Genomic DNA, 17926 nt, shown 5'->3' with positions numbered 1-17926 from the left:
TACACTACTACAAGGGATTACACATGGAAATATGGAACACTAGGCGGTTAGATCTAAATACACAGCACTGAACAGTTTGGGCATAATACAAAAAAATGGAAAAATTGGACATAATAAAGAGCCAGGCATTAGAAAGTTGGAACAAAGTATAGGGGGAAGGTAGAACACTGACACAATAAGAGGTTACTGGATACTGATGGCATAAATTAGGAGCACTACATTTGCTGTGTCCTGCCCTGCCCAATTTTTTTACCACCCAGCTTCAGCTTCCCACCATGTTTTCCCTGTTGCCTAAAGACATCTAATATTGTACTGCTTTCCAGGGCTTTGGTGAACTCAGACCAGTTATTGTTCATAGACAAGTTGCTTGGCTTTGTTTCCAATTCTAAGATTGTGGCTTTTTAGCCCCAAATTATACAGGGAGACCACTGACCAGACTTCTCCAGACTGTAGCTGGGTTTACCAGGGTCCAGTCCCCTATCATTACAGAATGGGCTGAGAGGAACCACAGCCTTTAGTAAAAAAAAGTATTCACTCACCTAGGGTCAAACAACTGCAGAGGCGGCGGGGCAGAAAAGCAGTGGAGTTTGAGGACAACTGATACATGATCTTTTACAGCAGCGGTTGCCAACCAGTGGTCTGTGGAAAATCTTGGTGGTCCACAGAAAAATTTGGACAATATTTGCATTTTTTTGCGTTTTATTAATAATAAAAATAATCTAACAAATTCTTATATTCGGAATGACAATTTTCACCTTTATATTGCACTAAAATCCCAAACTGTACTAGTGATGATAAAACAAGGGAGACACAGCGTGTCTCAAGTTGCCGTTGCCAACCTGTACACTTCAGTATTGTTTCCACCATTACAACAGTCACCTCACTCTGCGAATACTGATTGTCATCCAATTGTTTTACTTTACTTGTTTATTTCTCATATGCTCTTTTAGGTAAGTATGACCCTATTTGTGTATTTTCTTTAACTGTTATATTTATTGGCATCAAATAGTTTGACTTCATTTTTTGTTTGGTCCTAGATTGGAATGAAATAAATCCATGAGTGAGAAAAAGCAAACAAATATTTTGCATTTCTTTAGTAATACCAAAGATTATGTACCGTATTTTTCGCCGTATAAGACGCACTTTTTCTTCCCCAAAACTGGGGGGGAAAAGTGGGTGCGTCCTATACGGCGAATGCATGTTTAAAAAATAATTAAAACCGGTAACATACTTACCCGATACCGCGTGCTTCTCGTCTTCTCTCCTCTACTCCTGGCTGCAGCAGACCCAGCGAGGAGAAGCCTGCACACGCGATCCCGGAAGCAAGCGTGCCCCCGCGATCCCGGAAGCAAGCCGGCAGAGAGAAACGGACCGGTAAGTGGGAAGGGACGATCAGCAGGGGATAAATAGGCACAGAGTGGGTACCCAACTCGTTTTGCCACTTGGTGCCAATTCATCCCCTTCTGATCACTCTGTGCCAATTTATCAGAAGGGGTTGAATTGGCACAGGGTGATCAGAAGGGGATAAATTGGCACAGAGTGATCAGAAGGGGTTGAATTGGCACAGGGTGATCAGAAGGGGATAAATTGGCACAGGGTGATCAGAAGGGGATAAATTGGCACAGGGTGATCAGAAGGGGATAAATTGGCACAGGGTGATCAGAAGGGGAATTTAAATTGGCACAGGGTGATCAGAAGGGGAATAATCCTTCAGGATCTTTTTTTTTTAGATTTTCCTCCTTTAAAATTGGGTGCGTCTTATATGCCGGAGCGTCTTATACGCCGAAAAATACGGTAACTAATGATAATAGTAACAATAGTAATACCTAACTGTAAGCTGATCAATGAATCAGAGTCTCCACAGTCCTTGTCAGGCACCATTAGGAAGATCATTATTTTACAAATTATTATTATTATTACACATTATTTATTTAGCACCATCATATTATGCAGCACTGCACAAAGTCCTATAGTTGTGACACTGTTCCTGCAAAGGCCAGATTGCTAACCACTAAGTCACTGTGCTGCCCTGTACAAATGTATTTATCTTTTTAATAACATTCATAATAATGGTATGCAGGATTTAAAATTATGAATCACACGGTCCATGAGGTCCGAAAAGCTGGTGACTGCTGTTTTACAGCATGTTCGTTCTGTCCAAAGTTTTGTTTATTACTGTGAAGAGACTGTTCTCTTGCAGATGGTTGATATATGTCGCATCCTTTGTTCATCACAGTGACCATGGCTGGTAATCTCTTGTGTGCAACATCAATACCTAAGGCAGTGTCAGTGTTTGTTTGCCCCTGTGATTTTGTACTCCGTTTACTGTGGATTTTAATATGTTCAGAGAATTATAACGTAATAGGTTTCCATCAGTGTAGGGACTGGGTCATCTGAGCAACCTACTCGTCCATCCTTGTGTGTCTGGCAGTCTCCTGGTGCAAATAGATTCTTTCTGGGTGAGGTATGCAGAGGAAAATGGAGAGGAGAGTTCAAAAAGTGAAAAAGCAACAAATAATTCTTGAGGAGACACTCTGGGGATAGCAGAGTGAGACTGTATGTATGAGAACATGTATGATTATGGGGACATTGTTTCCTAGCCTTTCTAAAGTTTTATTGGGTGATTTGAACAAGTTTATATTTGAGAGGCAACCCCCCAGGAAGGAGAATATACACAAAGAAAATAACCAATCTCTTTATACATTTAAAGGAGTCTTCTACTCTTCCTTTCACCTATGTATGGTTAAATTAAGGCTAAATACCAACCTAACTTGTTTTTACCAAATATCTCACCACCAGACATATGTGAATCGAATTCCTTGGCAGTAACAAACCATAAAAGTCATCACCATATACCCCTGAGGAAGCCCAAGTGGCAAAACGAGTTGGGTATAAAGATGCTATAAAGGGTTCAACAAAATACGCTAGGAAATTGTATGTATAGTATGTCAAACCCCACCCCATGATGTCTTAATAGGCTGTTGGTTATGTACAATGTTTAACTATGTATGAAGCATGGTATGATAATTAATTTTTTCACAAATCTTGGCCTCCAAAACCCCATCTTTTCTCTTCCGTATGCCTAAATAACTAGATCTTTTGTTATCCCTGTATATGATTGCCAAATCTAAAATAATGTACATGAAATAAGCAGAACTAAAGCTAACAATAAAACATTGTGCGCAGGAGATTGTATATTGTAGATGGGAGAGGTGATGACTATTTTTTAAAAAACAAACTTACCTGCATGTTTGTAATTTTTTACACAAATCTACCTTTCTCAACATCTTCACCTGATTCTCTTTAGAGGTCTGGATCTTCAAGTCAGAGTGATAAAATTCCCCGACATAGGGGTTCATTCATTTCTGACACCTGGGTCCTACAAGTATTTGCACATGTGTATCAGGATCAAAGTGCTATTCTCACACACAATGACTTCCTATTCAGGACTTGTACACATGGGCAGTAGTTGTGACGCCAATACTGCTCTCCAGGTGTCCAAACTCAACCCATAAGCATTCCTTGCTATTTGCCTGTTTTTTTTTTAACCACAACCATTTGTTGTGCAGATAAGTTTTGTTGGCAAGGTGTCCGTGGTGCCATTAAAGCGTACCTAAACTCAGAAATTTCACTTTACATAAAAGGGTAGACAACCCTTAGAGTAAAAATTGTTTTTGTTTTTTTTTTTAAAGTGCAACACCCTTTTTTATTAAAAAAAAAAAAAGGGGTGCAACACCACTCCAATTCTCGATTGCCTAGGCAATTGAGAATGAATGGGATTGCAAGGGCACCCAGGATACCTACATCACACATCCCGGGTGCCCCTTCTACGCATGCCCAAGCATGTGCAGGAGCCTTTTAGCTCAAAGAAAAAATTGCTGATTTCATGAGCATGCGATATTGGAAAGTTTTTTTTCCATCCTCCGTCACCCGATCTCTTGCCTGGGTCAGGTGATGTAGAAAGAAGAACCCTGAAGAAGAGACAAAGATGGCGGTGCACCCCTGGATGGATCAGACTGCCCTGCGGGATTGAAGGTGTGTATTTTTTGTTTTTGGCAATTTTCAGTTTAGTTCCCCTTTAACTGTGAATTGAAACCCAGTGCACCAATGTATGTGCTGCAATAACCACACTTTGCGCATGTGGCGGAAGCTCATAGCACTTTTTTTCCCCTTGTCAGGAACATTTGTACAAAGCATGCCTTGCCTACAGCACCTAATGACTCTGATTACCCTAACAATCCATGTCTGGTATTATGTACCTGCACTAATACAAACCCTCCTGAGCTGAGCCCAGCCATCACCCCACACAACAGCCCAGACATCACACACAGCACCCCACACGCCGGCCGTCACACAGCACCCCACACGCCGGCCATCACACAGCGCCCCACACGCCGGCCGTCACACAGCGCTCCATACACCGGCCACATTTCCCGCACTCTCACCATGTCACCCCCTGATGAGGAAAGTGCACGGTCACGGCCACGTGAGACCCCCGGCTCCTCGCCTAACCCCGCCCCATCCGATGGGTGTGACAGGGAGAGCCAATGAAGTCATCGCATTTCCCAGCCGGCTCGTGCTGTCTGAGTAATCGCATGCGCTCCATGCACATGGCTATATAAACATGGCTGCAGGGCTAGCATGCCGCTGATATGAGTAGGCATGGGTTGTGTCTATGGAGGAGAATGATCCATGTGTTTATAAATACATATATACTCGCTGTAATGTCATGGTGAATTTATTACACAGATCGCTGCTATAACAAGGGTGTGCTGACTGTGTGTTTCGCAGTCTTACGTGATGCATGCGGTACAATCTACCTCTACAGCTGTGGTGAGCCAGGCTGTGTCTTTAAATCATGGGGTCCTTGTCAAGAGCCTGCCTGCAATGCCCACTGCTGATCTGACGCCCTCTGCCAGCCGGAGCCAGGTGCCAGCTTCACAAGCTACAGTGCTAGCTGCACCGATGTGTACACTGATCACTAAGGTCACACCTGCACTGACTCCAGCATCAAAAGGGACAACAACGCAGCCAGCAGGTCCTCCCAAGGCGGCTCCCACTACCATCCAATTACCGGCAAACTTCCAGATTCCACCTGGTAAGTAGCCAGTCATACATATTTATATAATAGGGCCCTGGTAGTATATACAGGTGTATATATACAGGTGAGCTGGATGGATGGATGGATGCGTTGCTATGGTGACAGGCACTTCGACCAGTCATACATATTTATATAATGTGACCCTGGTGGTATATACAGGTATGGTGCGCTGTATAGATCCCACCCGATGGATGCGTTGCTATGGTGACAGGCACCTTGACCAGTCATACATATTTATATAATAGGGCCCTGGTAGTATATACAGGTGTATATTTACAGGTGAGCTGGATGGATGGATGCATTGCTATGGTGACAGGCACTCTGACCAGTCATACATATTTATATAATAGGGCCCTGGTAGTATATACAGGTGTATATATACAGGTGAGCTGGATGGATGGATGCGTTGCTATGGTGACAGGCACTTCGACCAGTCATACATATTTATATAATGTGACCCTGGTGTTATATACAGGTATGGTGAGCTGTATAGATCCCGATGGATGGATGCGTTGCTATGGTGACAGGCACCTTGACCAGTCATACATTATACAGGAGTATTCATAAACTCAGATCTGTGACCATTGCAATGATGGGAATTATTGTCAAAGTGCTTATGTTTATACAGCTACTGGCCTGGCATTTTGCTACAATCATACTGCAAGATTTGCCAAAAACTTTTATTTTTAGTTACAAAAAAAGTGTGGAAGGATTAGCGCTCCTGTGTGGTCTTTATTTCATCCTGGGCTCTGTTATAAAGATATACTGTCACTTTCCATCCTGCAGAGGAGGATTTTGTAAGATGGAAGGTGGTAAAACCCCAAATGTATTTATGAAAAAAGTTGTCTGGACATACACCTTGATGTACTCTTTGTTGTTGTTTTGTAACACGTACACTTCAGTTACATGGAAATGTTGTGGTAATTTGCTGGTTTAGAGCAGTTTATTTAATGCATGGTCTGGTATACTGTTTTTGGACTGAAATAAATTAAATATATATACAGTATATAATCAGGGATGAACAATTTACTCTGGTCATAGCACACAACAACCTCAGGTACTGCTACCTGTGTCTTGTATTATACACCCTTCTCCCTTCACACCCCTATTTACAAATAAACATGTTTAAATCCGAGATACCCCTTATATAAATAAATATCCTTTATTTGTCATTCTGCCAGTATATATTTGCTTATGTGGTGTCCATTATCCTAATTCCAAAAACACATCATACAATCTCAAAAATCTTAGGCTGGGTCTACATGGATGTTTTTTAAAATCGCATGTAAACGTTCCTATTGCGTTTTTATGCACTTTTATTAGCGTTTTAAGGCTTGCCTTGCTGAAAAACACCTATGCCGCATTTTCCAGCGTTTTACTATGATCTTTAATCATTTGCATAATAAGTGGAAACCGCCGGAAAATAACCCATTGAAATCAATGGAAGTGTTTACCCGCGTTTTTGGGTGTTTTCCAGCGTTAACCCAGCGTTGGGGAAACAGTCCGTGTAGACCAAGCCTTAAGAAACATAAATAGACCCATTTATCTTCTAAACCACCACACTTCTTTCACTCCCAGACCCTTACATTCCACACCAATTATTTAGAGAGAACACAAAAAGATCTACACTTTCCTTTACTGACTTTTCCAACAAGCAAAACCTCATCAGTGTTCTCCCCAGCCCCTTTAAGTTGGGCAGACCACCCGACAGTTTTCAGTAACCACCTGGCTGTTTTTGGGTGATCACTAAAGAGTTGTGTTACAATACAGGGGCTGGCACTCATCTACAATTTCTTCCTACACAGCTTAAGCTGCGTACACACTTGCAATTTTTGTCGTTGGAAAGGATCTTTCACGATCCTTTCCAATGACAGGGGACTGCACGATGCATGAACGGTGCTGTACATACAGCACCGTTCATGCTCTATGGAGAGGGGAGGGGGAGAGCGACAGGGCGGCACCCTACTGCGCGCTCCCCCCCTTCCCTTTCATTAGGATCGGTTGTCGTCCATCGTCCGTGGATCCGGCGGGACGGTCGTTCGGACGATGGACGACACCGACTGTACACACGGCAGATTTTCGCCCTATATTTGGCCGATCCCGATTATCGGGCGATAAAAATCTGCCGTGTGTACGTAGCTTTAAAAAAATGCCTGGGTTGAATACTGATCATGCATTGAAATTGTTTGTTCCCCAGCAAAGAATGCTATTCTTACCCACACCCCTACAAATTCATATCTCCAATGCATGTCTTATTGCCTCCCCTCATCCCTCTCTTGGAGAGAAGCTGTATTTCTAATAGTTCAGAACTAAAATAAAAAAGTTACACTTACCTTTAATCCTGCAAATCCCTCATGGGCGCTGGTCCTTCTTTTGATCTGGTCCTGCGTCATCCTGATGACCTCAATCTTCTCTTCCGCCTTCTCCTCCAGTCTTCTATGGAACCTGATCTCGCACTGTACACGAACTATAAAAACACTCACTAGAAATATCTGCAAGTGCAGAATGTTATACATCTTTAGATTCAAAGCCTTTATCAGTAACTCTACAACTACTGTTTGTAGGGCCCCCAATTCCTTCGGATCTGACTGAATCCGATACCTTTGTGATGCATGTAGACTGCCATAGTAGGTACAACACACCTTCTCCTCAAGCTGCCAGAGGGACCTCCCACATGGCCCTCTCCCTTTTCCACCAATTTTATCCAATAAGCAGAGAAGCTTGATTGAAGATGAACCACAGTGCACTGTATATGTGGTAGAAGAAGGCCACCCTTCCTACTTTACTGCCTATTCTAACTGCTGGTCGAAAACTAAACAATCTTGGCATTCAACCCCTCCCCCCACCACTAACTAAACGCTGACATAAGAATAAAAGGGTAAAAATGTCTTAACCCTGATAAAGCCGTACTCATGTGGTGCTCTGGTCATGCATCTTCTTTCTCACTCTGGTATTTTATTAATACCCCTGCTTGGGGACTTTTTTCCCCCCATCATTTCCTGAAGTTGGTCTTTAAGGAATTACACTGATATTGACATCCATGTTATCTTGTATAGAGGTGTATGTGCTTAATCTGTAGGGAGTACAGGTAGTCCCCGGGTTAAGGACATGCTACATATGGATGCCTCCACTTTACAAATGGAGCTTCCCTGCTTGTTGTTTGCAGAAAGGAGGCTTGAATTTAAAGGGGGCGGTTTGCATTATTTGCAATAGAAGGTTGTGGGTGATCTTGGGGGGGGGGGGGTGAGCTCTTTCTGCAACATCTTGTAACTTTGCAGTTGTTTCTTTCAAAAGCACAGCTTGCTCCAGAAGTTGATAAATGTCTAGGTTCCATAAGATTTTTTTTTTTTGCTTTGTTTGTGATTTTTACAGTAACTGACAGCATATTGCCTAATAATATGTTGAGACAAACATCTGTCCTAATTGCATTTATTAAAATAATGTACCTGTTCCGACTTACATACCAATTCAACTTAAGAACAAATCTACAGTCCCTATCTTGTATGTAACCCGGGGACTACCTGTAGTTTTTGTTTTTTTTCCACAAGGTAAGATGGTTTCCAATGTTTTTCCTGCAGGTACTGTTCTTATAAAAAGTGCCAATGGACAGCTTATGTTGGTCTCACAACAGGCTCTGGCCCGAGCTCAGGCACAAATACAGAATGTCAAACCCCCAGCATCTACAAATGCTCAAACTGTTCATATTCCTGCTGTACAGGTAACTGGTCATTTCATCTTAGTACTTACTTCTGTGTATCTTCTTGTATTTGTCTTTGATTATGTCATCAACTGATCATTTTGGGCAGTAAATTATTTTAGTCTTAGTTTATAAAAATGGGTCCAAAGTATGCCACTAATGAATATCTATCTTTATTACCCCAATTCTTTAAAGTTTATTATATAGACAGACCCAATGAGCATTTTTAGGGATGTAGAAATGTGCAAGAATTACATTTTAGTTCAGCATCTAGGTACGAGATACTAGGCACTGGACAGTCAAGAATGAGTAATAAAAGCAATATGCATGAGATGAGAGCACATTCAGATACTTATACTAGATTATAGGATCATGGATGTATCTTACACTCAATATTGTGCCATCATAAGATCACACCACTTCTTTACATGTATACATTATTTTGTCATCATCAATACAATAAGACTTAATAACTGTACGATATACGTCATCACCTCTTAAGGTTTGTCTTTAATAATTCCGCACTGTACACAAATAGAGCTTGTGTGTTGTAAATGGCGGAGGATGCCCGCAATATTTGCTGGTTGTTAGGGAGTTTCGCCTTGTAATTCACATTAGCTTATCACAGCTCTTGGGAGGACAAAGAATGGACATTTCCAATCTATCTGTAAATTAGTGATTGATTGGTGATTGATTAAACGCCCATCAGGAATCTTCTGCTTTCCTCATTGTCATTGTTTTTCATCAAATCTAACCTCTTATCGACTCAAACTGTCTACCAATAAATGACTACCTTATGTAGTATTTCTGGACCAGGTCATTAATTTGCATTCCTATTATATCTAAGTTATTTTTCTTTTATTCCAGACTACAGCTACACCAAGCACTGTTGCCAGAGTCTACCCTCCTGTTTCCAAAGCAAGTCATTCAGTCCCAGCACCTACTGTAGTTAGAATCTGCACTACTCCTCAAACAATAGCTAAAAGTCAAGGAACCCCAACAGTCATTATAAGAGCCACTGCGCCCTCTGCCACCTCTATAACTACAGCCTCATGTACTTTACCTTCTACTGTAGTAAGCGTGCCTGCCACTACTGGAGATGCATCTACAGCCTGCTTGAAGGCTACCACTATAGCTATGGTTCCTGTTAGAGCCTCCACACCACTTGTTACACCAGTAACAAACAGCAGCACCTCTATTCTGGTACCTGCTACAACTGTATCTTCTACTTCTGTTACACCAACTGCCAATTCAGCATTACGCATCAATGTTAATCCAGATATTGCACAGAACACTGTGCCATCTGACAATCGGCTAGTTGCAGTTAGCAGTTCTGCTGTTAAATTGGCAACTACTAATATTTGCACTACCACTACAACTACTGCATCGTGTGCCCCGATTATAGTATCTAATATAGCCCCAGCTTCTCCTTTGCTTACCACTATGGTGAATGCAAATAATAAGGTACAGCAGATGCAAACAAGCACCCAAGCAATAACCCCTGGTGTTCTAAAGAAAGAAGTGCCTTCAAACCAACCACAAAGTTCACAAATTCCCAACACCACAGTAAGTCCTAATGTTTTTATTTACTTTGCATGTGTGTGCTTTGATTTGTAACTCTTCATAATGTGCTAGGGGGATTGGATTTCCCATTTGTAGCTTGTAAAATATGATCCACTAATACGGGGTTAATATTTTATGCATTACCAACTAAGATACCTTGGATGGAAATATTCTCTTTCACACTCTGTTTTGCTTTGGACATCAGCTTATATTATTTCTGAGATCACTGGCAATTACCTGCTAGCTGTGTTAGACCTGCAGTTGACCTGTTTATTCAACCCGTTTGACCTTTCCTAATTCAACTGTCAAATTCCAGAACATTTTAATAAGGAGTATTATGGAGTAGAGTCAAATATATACTGTGGTTTAAATTTAAGGGGTTTACAGAGACAATTGATGAAATTTTAAATCTCAACTCTGGAAACAATTTAATGCTAATTAATTATCAGTCCTATCTAAAGGTATGTATTGACAGTGCTGCGTAATACGTAATATGTGTGTGTGTATATATGTGTATATATATATATATATATATATATATATATATACTGTTTATTAATAATTGTTGCATTGAAATGTATATTGGTCACGGTTTCATTAATACACCTTCTCCCCACTACTATGTCTTACTCTATCTAGATGTTACAATAATGTTTACCAATGTATGTTTTCTGATGTGTTGTGCATCTTGGTCATAAATTTATGATCAGTCATTTTCTATAGAATATTTCCCAGCTTTATTACTACCGGTAATAAGAAAGTAAGTCTTCCATGTAAGAGGCTTTCCGCACCAGGGCTGATATCATGAATAGTAAAAGCTGCTTTCCTGATTCCCTAACTGTGACATCACATGGTTTCAGCACATGAAAGTGAGTCATAGCTTTGTAATGACCCTAAATTATATTTAGTTATCTCGGAAAATATGTTTCATTTATACAGTATAGATTGGTGATATCATTTTATCTGAAAGCTGAGCAACAGAAAGGAATACAAATTTATCTCAACAATGTTTTCTCCTAAATGGAAAAGCCTTTTAAATGGAGTTTGGTAACCTGAATAAATCTTTGTTTTAGATTCACAGAGTCCTCTGTTAAACCACAATGCTAAAGAAAGAATTCAGTGTTCAGTACCGGTTCAGGCCCTATTGTTTTGTACAGTTCTGTTAATCTCTGAATGTGCTTAAAGGTGGAGAGCACACAGGTTTAACATCAGTACGCTTTTGCTTCTTTATAGTCCAACCAAAAGGCTGGGTTGAAAAATTGATTGAGCTGTTGTTACCTGCCTGGGTGCAGGGATACATCAAAGCTTTCATTTATCATGAAAGATCCAACCCAAACTTTAGGTTTTGGTTGGCACAGGTGGCATCAGTGTGCCTTCTGAAAGAACTGAAAGTTTTAAACTCTGAGGGAATGCCCTCTAGTCCATTTCTAGGGGAATTATCATAAGGTTTTGAGTTCCCAGCTCAGAAAGGAACAGAAATTTAACTTGTGCTTCCCAGAAAGTCTGGAATGATATTAGTATTTTTCGGGGGGGATATAAGGAAGCAGAGACTGGCACAAAAGTTGACCATCTGTTTGCCTTTAAAGGTTTGCTTTATTCACAAGATTGGACAGAATTACATTTTTATGCCAGGGATTCAAACAGATGTGATTTGTTAGTTGTTGTAAATTGTAGTGTTTATGTTTTTAATTCTTCTTCCTCTTCCTAACCAGTTTACATTGTTGTTCATACTAGGAAGCAATGGATAATGTGAACAAATGCAAGAATTTTCTTGCAACACTAATAAAACTGGCATCCAGTGGACCACAGTCACCTACCATGGGCCAGAATGTGAAAAATCTGGTGAAAAACCTGCTTGTAAGTATTTCTTTTGCTTATTTATTACATAATATTAAGTATTATAGATGTTCCCACTACAATTATACTGGTTTTCATAGCAGGTTTACATTTTATGTGGTTTTTTTAAATAGGACACAGAAAGGTTTTTCTTTTGCCTAATTCTGTAGGTTATGTAAGAATATTCAAACCCTAATTATCTTGATAAAGCAGAACTTTACTGTAAAAATACCAAATTGTGAGCAGCAGGGTAAAAGGGACAGGCCATGATCTTCCTGCAATAACAGTGTTCAACCCAGAATTTTTTTTTAAGGCGGGTGGTAATAAATTGTAGGTGGGTGGCAGCCCCTGTGCCCCTAAAAATGCCAGGTGGTGCGCCCGGCTAAAAGGGGCTGGGGAGAACACTGAATAAAATAAACTTACTTGTCTGTCCACAATTTTTAAGTGTACTCACCTCTCCTTTCTCCCTCATGGGTGCCACTGTCTATAACCAGTCATCTTCTGGGTTTGGGATCTTCCGCCATATTACCAGGTGAGGCCAGAATGATGCATACATGCAGGAGTTATCCTGGCAGCTGGGTATACTCGCTGCAGCCTACTTGCTGTTTCTCAGCAAAAGGTGATCAAAAATATAAAAATCAATACAGACTATAGCATTGATTTTCTAAACCTATGTGGGAAGCAATGATCAGGGAGCAGATCTCATAACAGGCATATACTTCACTTGGACAAAAATGCATTACTGTACACCAGAAGAGAAGTGTATCCCACGATTTCTCTTGATTTAGTTTGAAGAATTCTTCCAAATTTGACCTTTTTCTGTGTTTAAGGATTCAAAAATTGAACCAGAAGAATTTACCACAAAACTGTACAAAGAACTGAAGTCTTCACCACAGCCGTATCTGGTGCCATTCTTGAAGGTATTTCTCTAGACTTTTTTCCTATACAATATGTTACGACCTCTTTTGTGGCAGGGCCAAGAAGAAACATGTGCTCTATATCCAAGGTTAAAGCACTCTATTGCAACGCTGTGACGTGTGCTAGTATGTTGCACTAAGGCAACATATCAGTGCTGCTGCAGTGCACTACTGTGCAATGCATTCACAGTAAAGCTACGTACACACTTCCAATAGTTATAGTTGGTAAACGAACGACGAACGATATCTGCGAACGATCGTATAGCACCGATCCTGTACATGCAGATAACTGCAGATAACGACACGATCGTTCGCAGATATTGTACACACAATAGATCCGATCGTTTGACGATCGTTCGACGATACAGGAAGTGAGCGAACGTTCGTTCGTCCCACATGCTCAGACCATGAACGATCACTGAACGACCGTACACACGATAGATGGTAAATGATCGTCGTCCGGTCGTTCATTTCCAGCGATTATTCTCGTTCGTCGGCGTCGTTGGTTACTTTTTTTATCAACGATTTTTGCCCAATCGATCGTTCGTCGTTCGTTTCCAACGATAAAAATTGGAAGTGTGTACGCAGCTTAAGTCTAATGTGGTTTTGGCAGTCCATTACCGGACTGAAAGTACCAGCCTTGCCTTAGGGACAGTTTGACTCAAATGTCATTTGTGTATCTATAGATCACAGTCTCACATTGTAAAGCATAGATATTTATTCCGACTGTTATTGGCTTACTGAGCTTCACCTTTACTCCAGTTCTATCATCCTTTTGTAAAACTTGTCCTTCTTACCTTTTCTACTTTTGCTTTGCTGTACCGGTCCCATGCAGCTATGCCAGAAGCCTTGCTGCCCAATATTACTCTAAAGAAAAAGAAAATGTGAACATTTCAAAATTGCACAACATGAGTTTATTGAGTTTTTTTTTTTTTTTTCTTTAGGTTTGGCATTTTTGATTGCAGAACATGAAGCAAAATGGGAGGATCAAGCAAAGTATAATCTATCGAATAGATTATGATCATTTATTCTTTTGTTTTCTTTACAGAAAAGTTTACCTTCACTGCGCCGAATAATGCCAAACTCCCAGGAGTTTATCTTGCAGTGTGGCCAACAGAACTCAACACCTCTTGCCACTGCCACCAGCTCACTCTCTGTTGTTAAGATTACACCCACAACATCCATACAGACAGTTAAAAAAGCTGGAACTACATTAATTAGCAGTGCCAAAGTCCCACAAACTACAATAACTGTATCTCAGCAACTCAACAATTTGAAAGCAGTGAATTTCAAGCAGCTGGTAAGGGAACTTATTTTCAGTCCTAGTATTGTTAAAGAACTTTTTATTTAAAGTATCTATTTATTTTTTAATAAATGGAATCTGCCATGAGAAATGTATGTAATTTCAATTCCTAATTGAAAATGCTAGTTGCTTCTGGCTTCACTGATTAGTGAAATGTTCCAATTTTACTATTAGCACTAGTAGTTTAGGGTCACATACTCGGGACACATTTTTTCCCCTAGCAAATTTTAAAGCAAACTTTTTACTGTGAGATTATGTAAGCTGCCATTTCAATTGAAAGGGGAAATTTTATCACAGCCAACATGAAAGAAATAGCTGAAAAGGTGAAACATATCTTTACACAAGTTTTTACAGCTGCTATGTAAGGGTTGCCAGAGAACTGTTATATGAGTAAAATAGAACTTTAAATAACTTATACCAGCCCCAATTATTGGGTACTTCTAGATGGAATATCAATTCCATGAGCCACTTTAAGTCAAGCAGTGATGATCACTCATCTCCGCCATTTCAAAAAGAGAATACCTCATCTATGGCCAGCTGGTTACTGCCCTATAGGCTTGTATTTTATCATATGGACTCTGATTTCCTTCTGCCCCTTTCCCAAGATAAGTGGTGACATTAGCATCCATCTTCCTTAGACCCCTGAACCCCCTTTTCTCCTCTCTGTAGAGATACACAGAAATGCTTAACCAGGTTGTTCAGGTTTAAATCACTGGCTGTCACAAATGCTGGTAGATGAATGATTCCTTTACAGCCGATTGCCCCATTGACAACTGTTTCTCCCATTAGATATGGCCTTCAAAAAAGGAAAAAAGGATGAGAAGTCAGGTTGCACAATTGGCTAGGTTACACATCTTGAAAATGTACACCAATCATACACCTTTAGTCATATAGACAGCAATGTTTATTTATTTATATATATATATCCCCACTTTAAACTGGACTTATGGGAAGGTTAGTGGTAGGAAACAGCAGCTACTGAGACTGACATTTGAAAAATTCAGTGTACTACTGTAAATAAAATATTATAATATATAAAAAATTATATTATATTATAAAAAATATTTAAAAATTATTTTTTCTGTACAGAGGTTTGAATTTTTGTCACCTTATACAGAGTCTTCATGCACTAAATGTTTCTAATTAAGCAGATTATTAGCTTAGCAGGCTTTGCACATAACCCTGTTTGAGTTTAGAACATTCATAAAACATTTGTTATGTGTGATTTAATTCCACATGAAATAAAACTGCACAGAAAATCTTACAGATTTTATTTTGACATTTGAGTAAACTGCATTAATGATGAATTTTGAAACCTCCATGACTAGCGGTCTGATAGGGCTGTGTGTCTCAAGGGATTAAGGCCATCTGGACAAGTGTATGTTGTTAGATATTACTGTAAACAACTGGTGAGATTTCTTGTTGTCATACCCAGACAAGAGTATGCTTGAGGTTTCCGGAGTGTGATGTGTGTAAACTGAAGGCTAGACACACATGGCTCTCGGCAGTCTTGCTTGATTAAGCAGGTTGATGGACTGTTTGAAATGAGGACCTGTTTTTGCCTTCTAACATTGATGTTACTCTTGCAGGTAGTTCAGCAGCCAGCCAGCGGGATAGTCAAACATGTGACTGCGCTGCCCCCTGGTGCGACAGTGACCCTGAACAAACCTGGAGACAAGCAATTCTCTCTGAATACACTTATACAAGCAGGGCACCTGACACCAGGTATGATGCATGCTTAGAGGGATGTGTGGAACATCCATTTTTTCACATCTTTTCACATTGCTTTCAAGGTGCACAAGTTTATTAATTTAATTCAGTTGGAAAATTGTTTGAATTCTGAGTGAAGTTGTGTACAATTTATAAGCAGGTAAAGCCACATGTTTCGTCTGTTTACAAGGCTTAAACCATGTGAAATCTGAAAGAAGCAAACACAATCTGGGAGTGTTATGGTTTACCCAACCATTGTATCGGCCACATTTATCGGACAGCTTTTTTTCAAATATATCCGTAGAAAAACATGTTTTAAAGGCACATAAAATAAAATGGAATTCCAATATTGAATAGTGAACCTTTAAAATGACAGTTGGATGATCTGACATTTTAAGATTATTCTTTACATTAGAATTGCTGCATAAACATGCAGACTCATAAGCCTTAGATGTGCAGGTTAATAAATGGCGCAGACACCCTTTTCAACTGCTTTTTATTGGGTTATGAGGAGTGATAACAGAGGATACTTTTATGAGAAACAGTCAAATAGGAGAATGTGCAGAGGCAAAAAATCTGAAGTTACAAAAAAAAAAAAAATCAAACAAAGGTATATCTTTGTGTATTCGCAAATAAAATATATAAGATTCCAATTTTATAATAGAAGCCTGTTATAAAGAGGATATATAGTTGGTGGCCCCAGTACTTTGTTGGGTTAAACGAGGAGCAGTTTTTATTTTTTTTCCTATATGAAGCTATACCTTTTTAGAACCTCAATTTAGAGACCTTTTGCTTTGCTATCCACACCACTTAAGTGACATTCTACCGACAGTGTTGAATGGTTACGTCGGGCCCCTTTTATAAAGAGATCACCTACTTTTCCCAGATTTGAAATTTAATAGACTCTGGATTGTTGAGTTTTTAGGTTAAATTCATATGTTCTGCAGAATACAGCAGCAGAATTGGGAACCCCTTGTGGTAGCAGAAGTGACACTTGGTTGGGCAGGAACACAACTGGGCGTCAACATGAGTTTCACTAAAATCAGTCTTGGATGTATATGAATAAAAATGTTATTGTGGCAGAATTTGTAATAAAATGGTTTTGATGATTTTTCTTGCTTTTCTGTGTTTTTTGCAAGCATCAGTGAAACAAATCACCCTGCCACAAAATAAAGTTATTTCCCTGCAATCATCTCCTCTTCCCATAAAAGAGAATGGCACAGCATGCTTCAGGTAATAAAATACAAAATAACTTGAGGTGTCTGGGTAATAAAAGCACAAATGAAAGTCTATAATTACAAGGGGTATACCACAAAGAATTGTTTTATTATGGTCATTATAGGCAATGGTCTGTTGCAATGCAAGGGCTGAAGTTCATCTTTGTGTCACTGGTTCTTGTGTGTTAAAAGTATCCAGAAGGACACTACTAGATTGTTTCATTTTATAATCTGCCCTGGAATATAGAAACATTGTTAGTCTTTTGATCCAACTTCTTTAGCAGTCTGTGGAGAAAGGTTTGGTGGTCTTGTTTTTCTCTGCTTCATTTAGGAATACAGCTTGGTCACCTATCAGCCCTATCCTACTGACCTGAAGGATGAGTATTGAGGATCTCCATTAACAGTACCTTGCAGTGCAGCAAAGCCTAAAAGGTTCATACTGCTGTCTCTTTTTTTGTCTCCAATATTTTCAGATCATGAAAAAGAAAAAAGAACCAGAAGAAGGTGGTTTTTTTGCCACTTATATTCAATTGTTGTTTATTGTTGAAATGCATTAGAAACAAATACATTTTCATCTGGCGC

At 39.8% G+C, this 17926-nt stretch overlaps 1 protein-coding gene across 2 annotated transcripts in view; it reads left to right on the top strand.

The window, feature by feature from the left end:
- The first annotated feature begins 4642 nt into the window (after positions 1–4642).
- Positions 4643–17926, top strand: part of TAF4B (TATA-box binding protein associated factor 4b) — a 37717-nt gene continuing 24433 nt past the window's right edge. Inside the window, exons 1-8 of one of the 2 annotated variants that reach the window (XM_072411293.1) lie at positions 4643–5098; positions 8680–8819; positions 9666–10364; positions 12096–12218; positions 13028–13117; positions 14163–14414; positions 16007–16142; positions 17273–17360. In XM_072411293.1, the coding sequence (XP_072267394.1) occupies positions 4801–5098; positions 8680–8819; positions 9666–10364; positions 12096–12218; positions 13028–13117; positions 14163–14414; positions 16007–16142; positions 17273–17360 (1826 nt within the window). In that variant the 5' untranslated portion in view covers positions 4643–4800. Of the gene's footprint in view, positions 5099–8679; positions 8820–9665; positions 10365–12095; positions 12219–13027; positions 13118–14162; positions 14415–16006; positions 16143–17266; positions 17361–17926 lie in introns of both variants that reach the window. The other variant, XM_072411291.1, reaches the window with a different exon arrangement.

The sequence above is a fragment of the Pyxicephalus adspersus genome, chromosome 5 (genome assembly GCF_032062135.1).
Source record: "Pyxicephalus adspersus chromosome 5, UCB_Pads_2.0, whole genome shotgun sequence".
NCBI classification, from domain to species: domain Eukaryota; kingdom Metazoa; phylum Chordata; class Amphibia; order Anura; family Pyxicephalidae; genus Pyxicephalus; species Pyxicephalus adspersus.
This window is presented reverse-complemented; position numbering and strand designations above follow the sequence as displayed.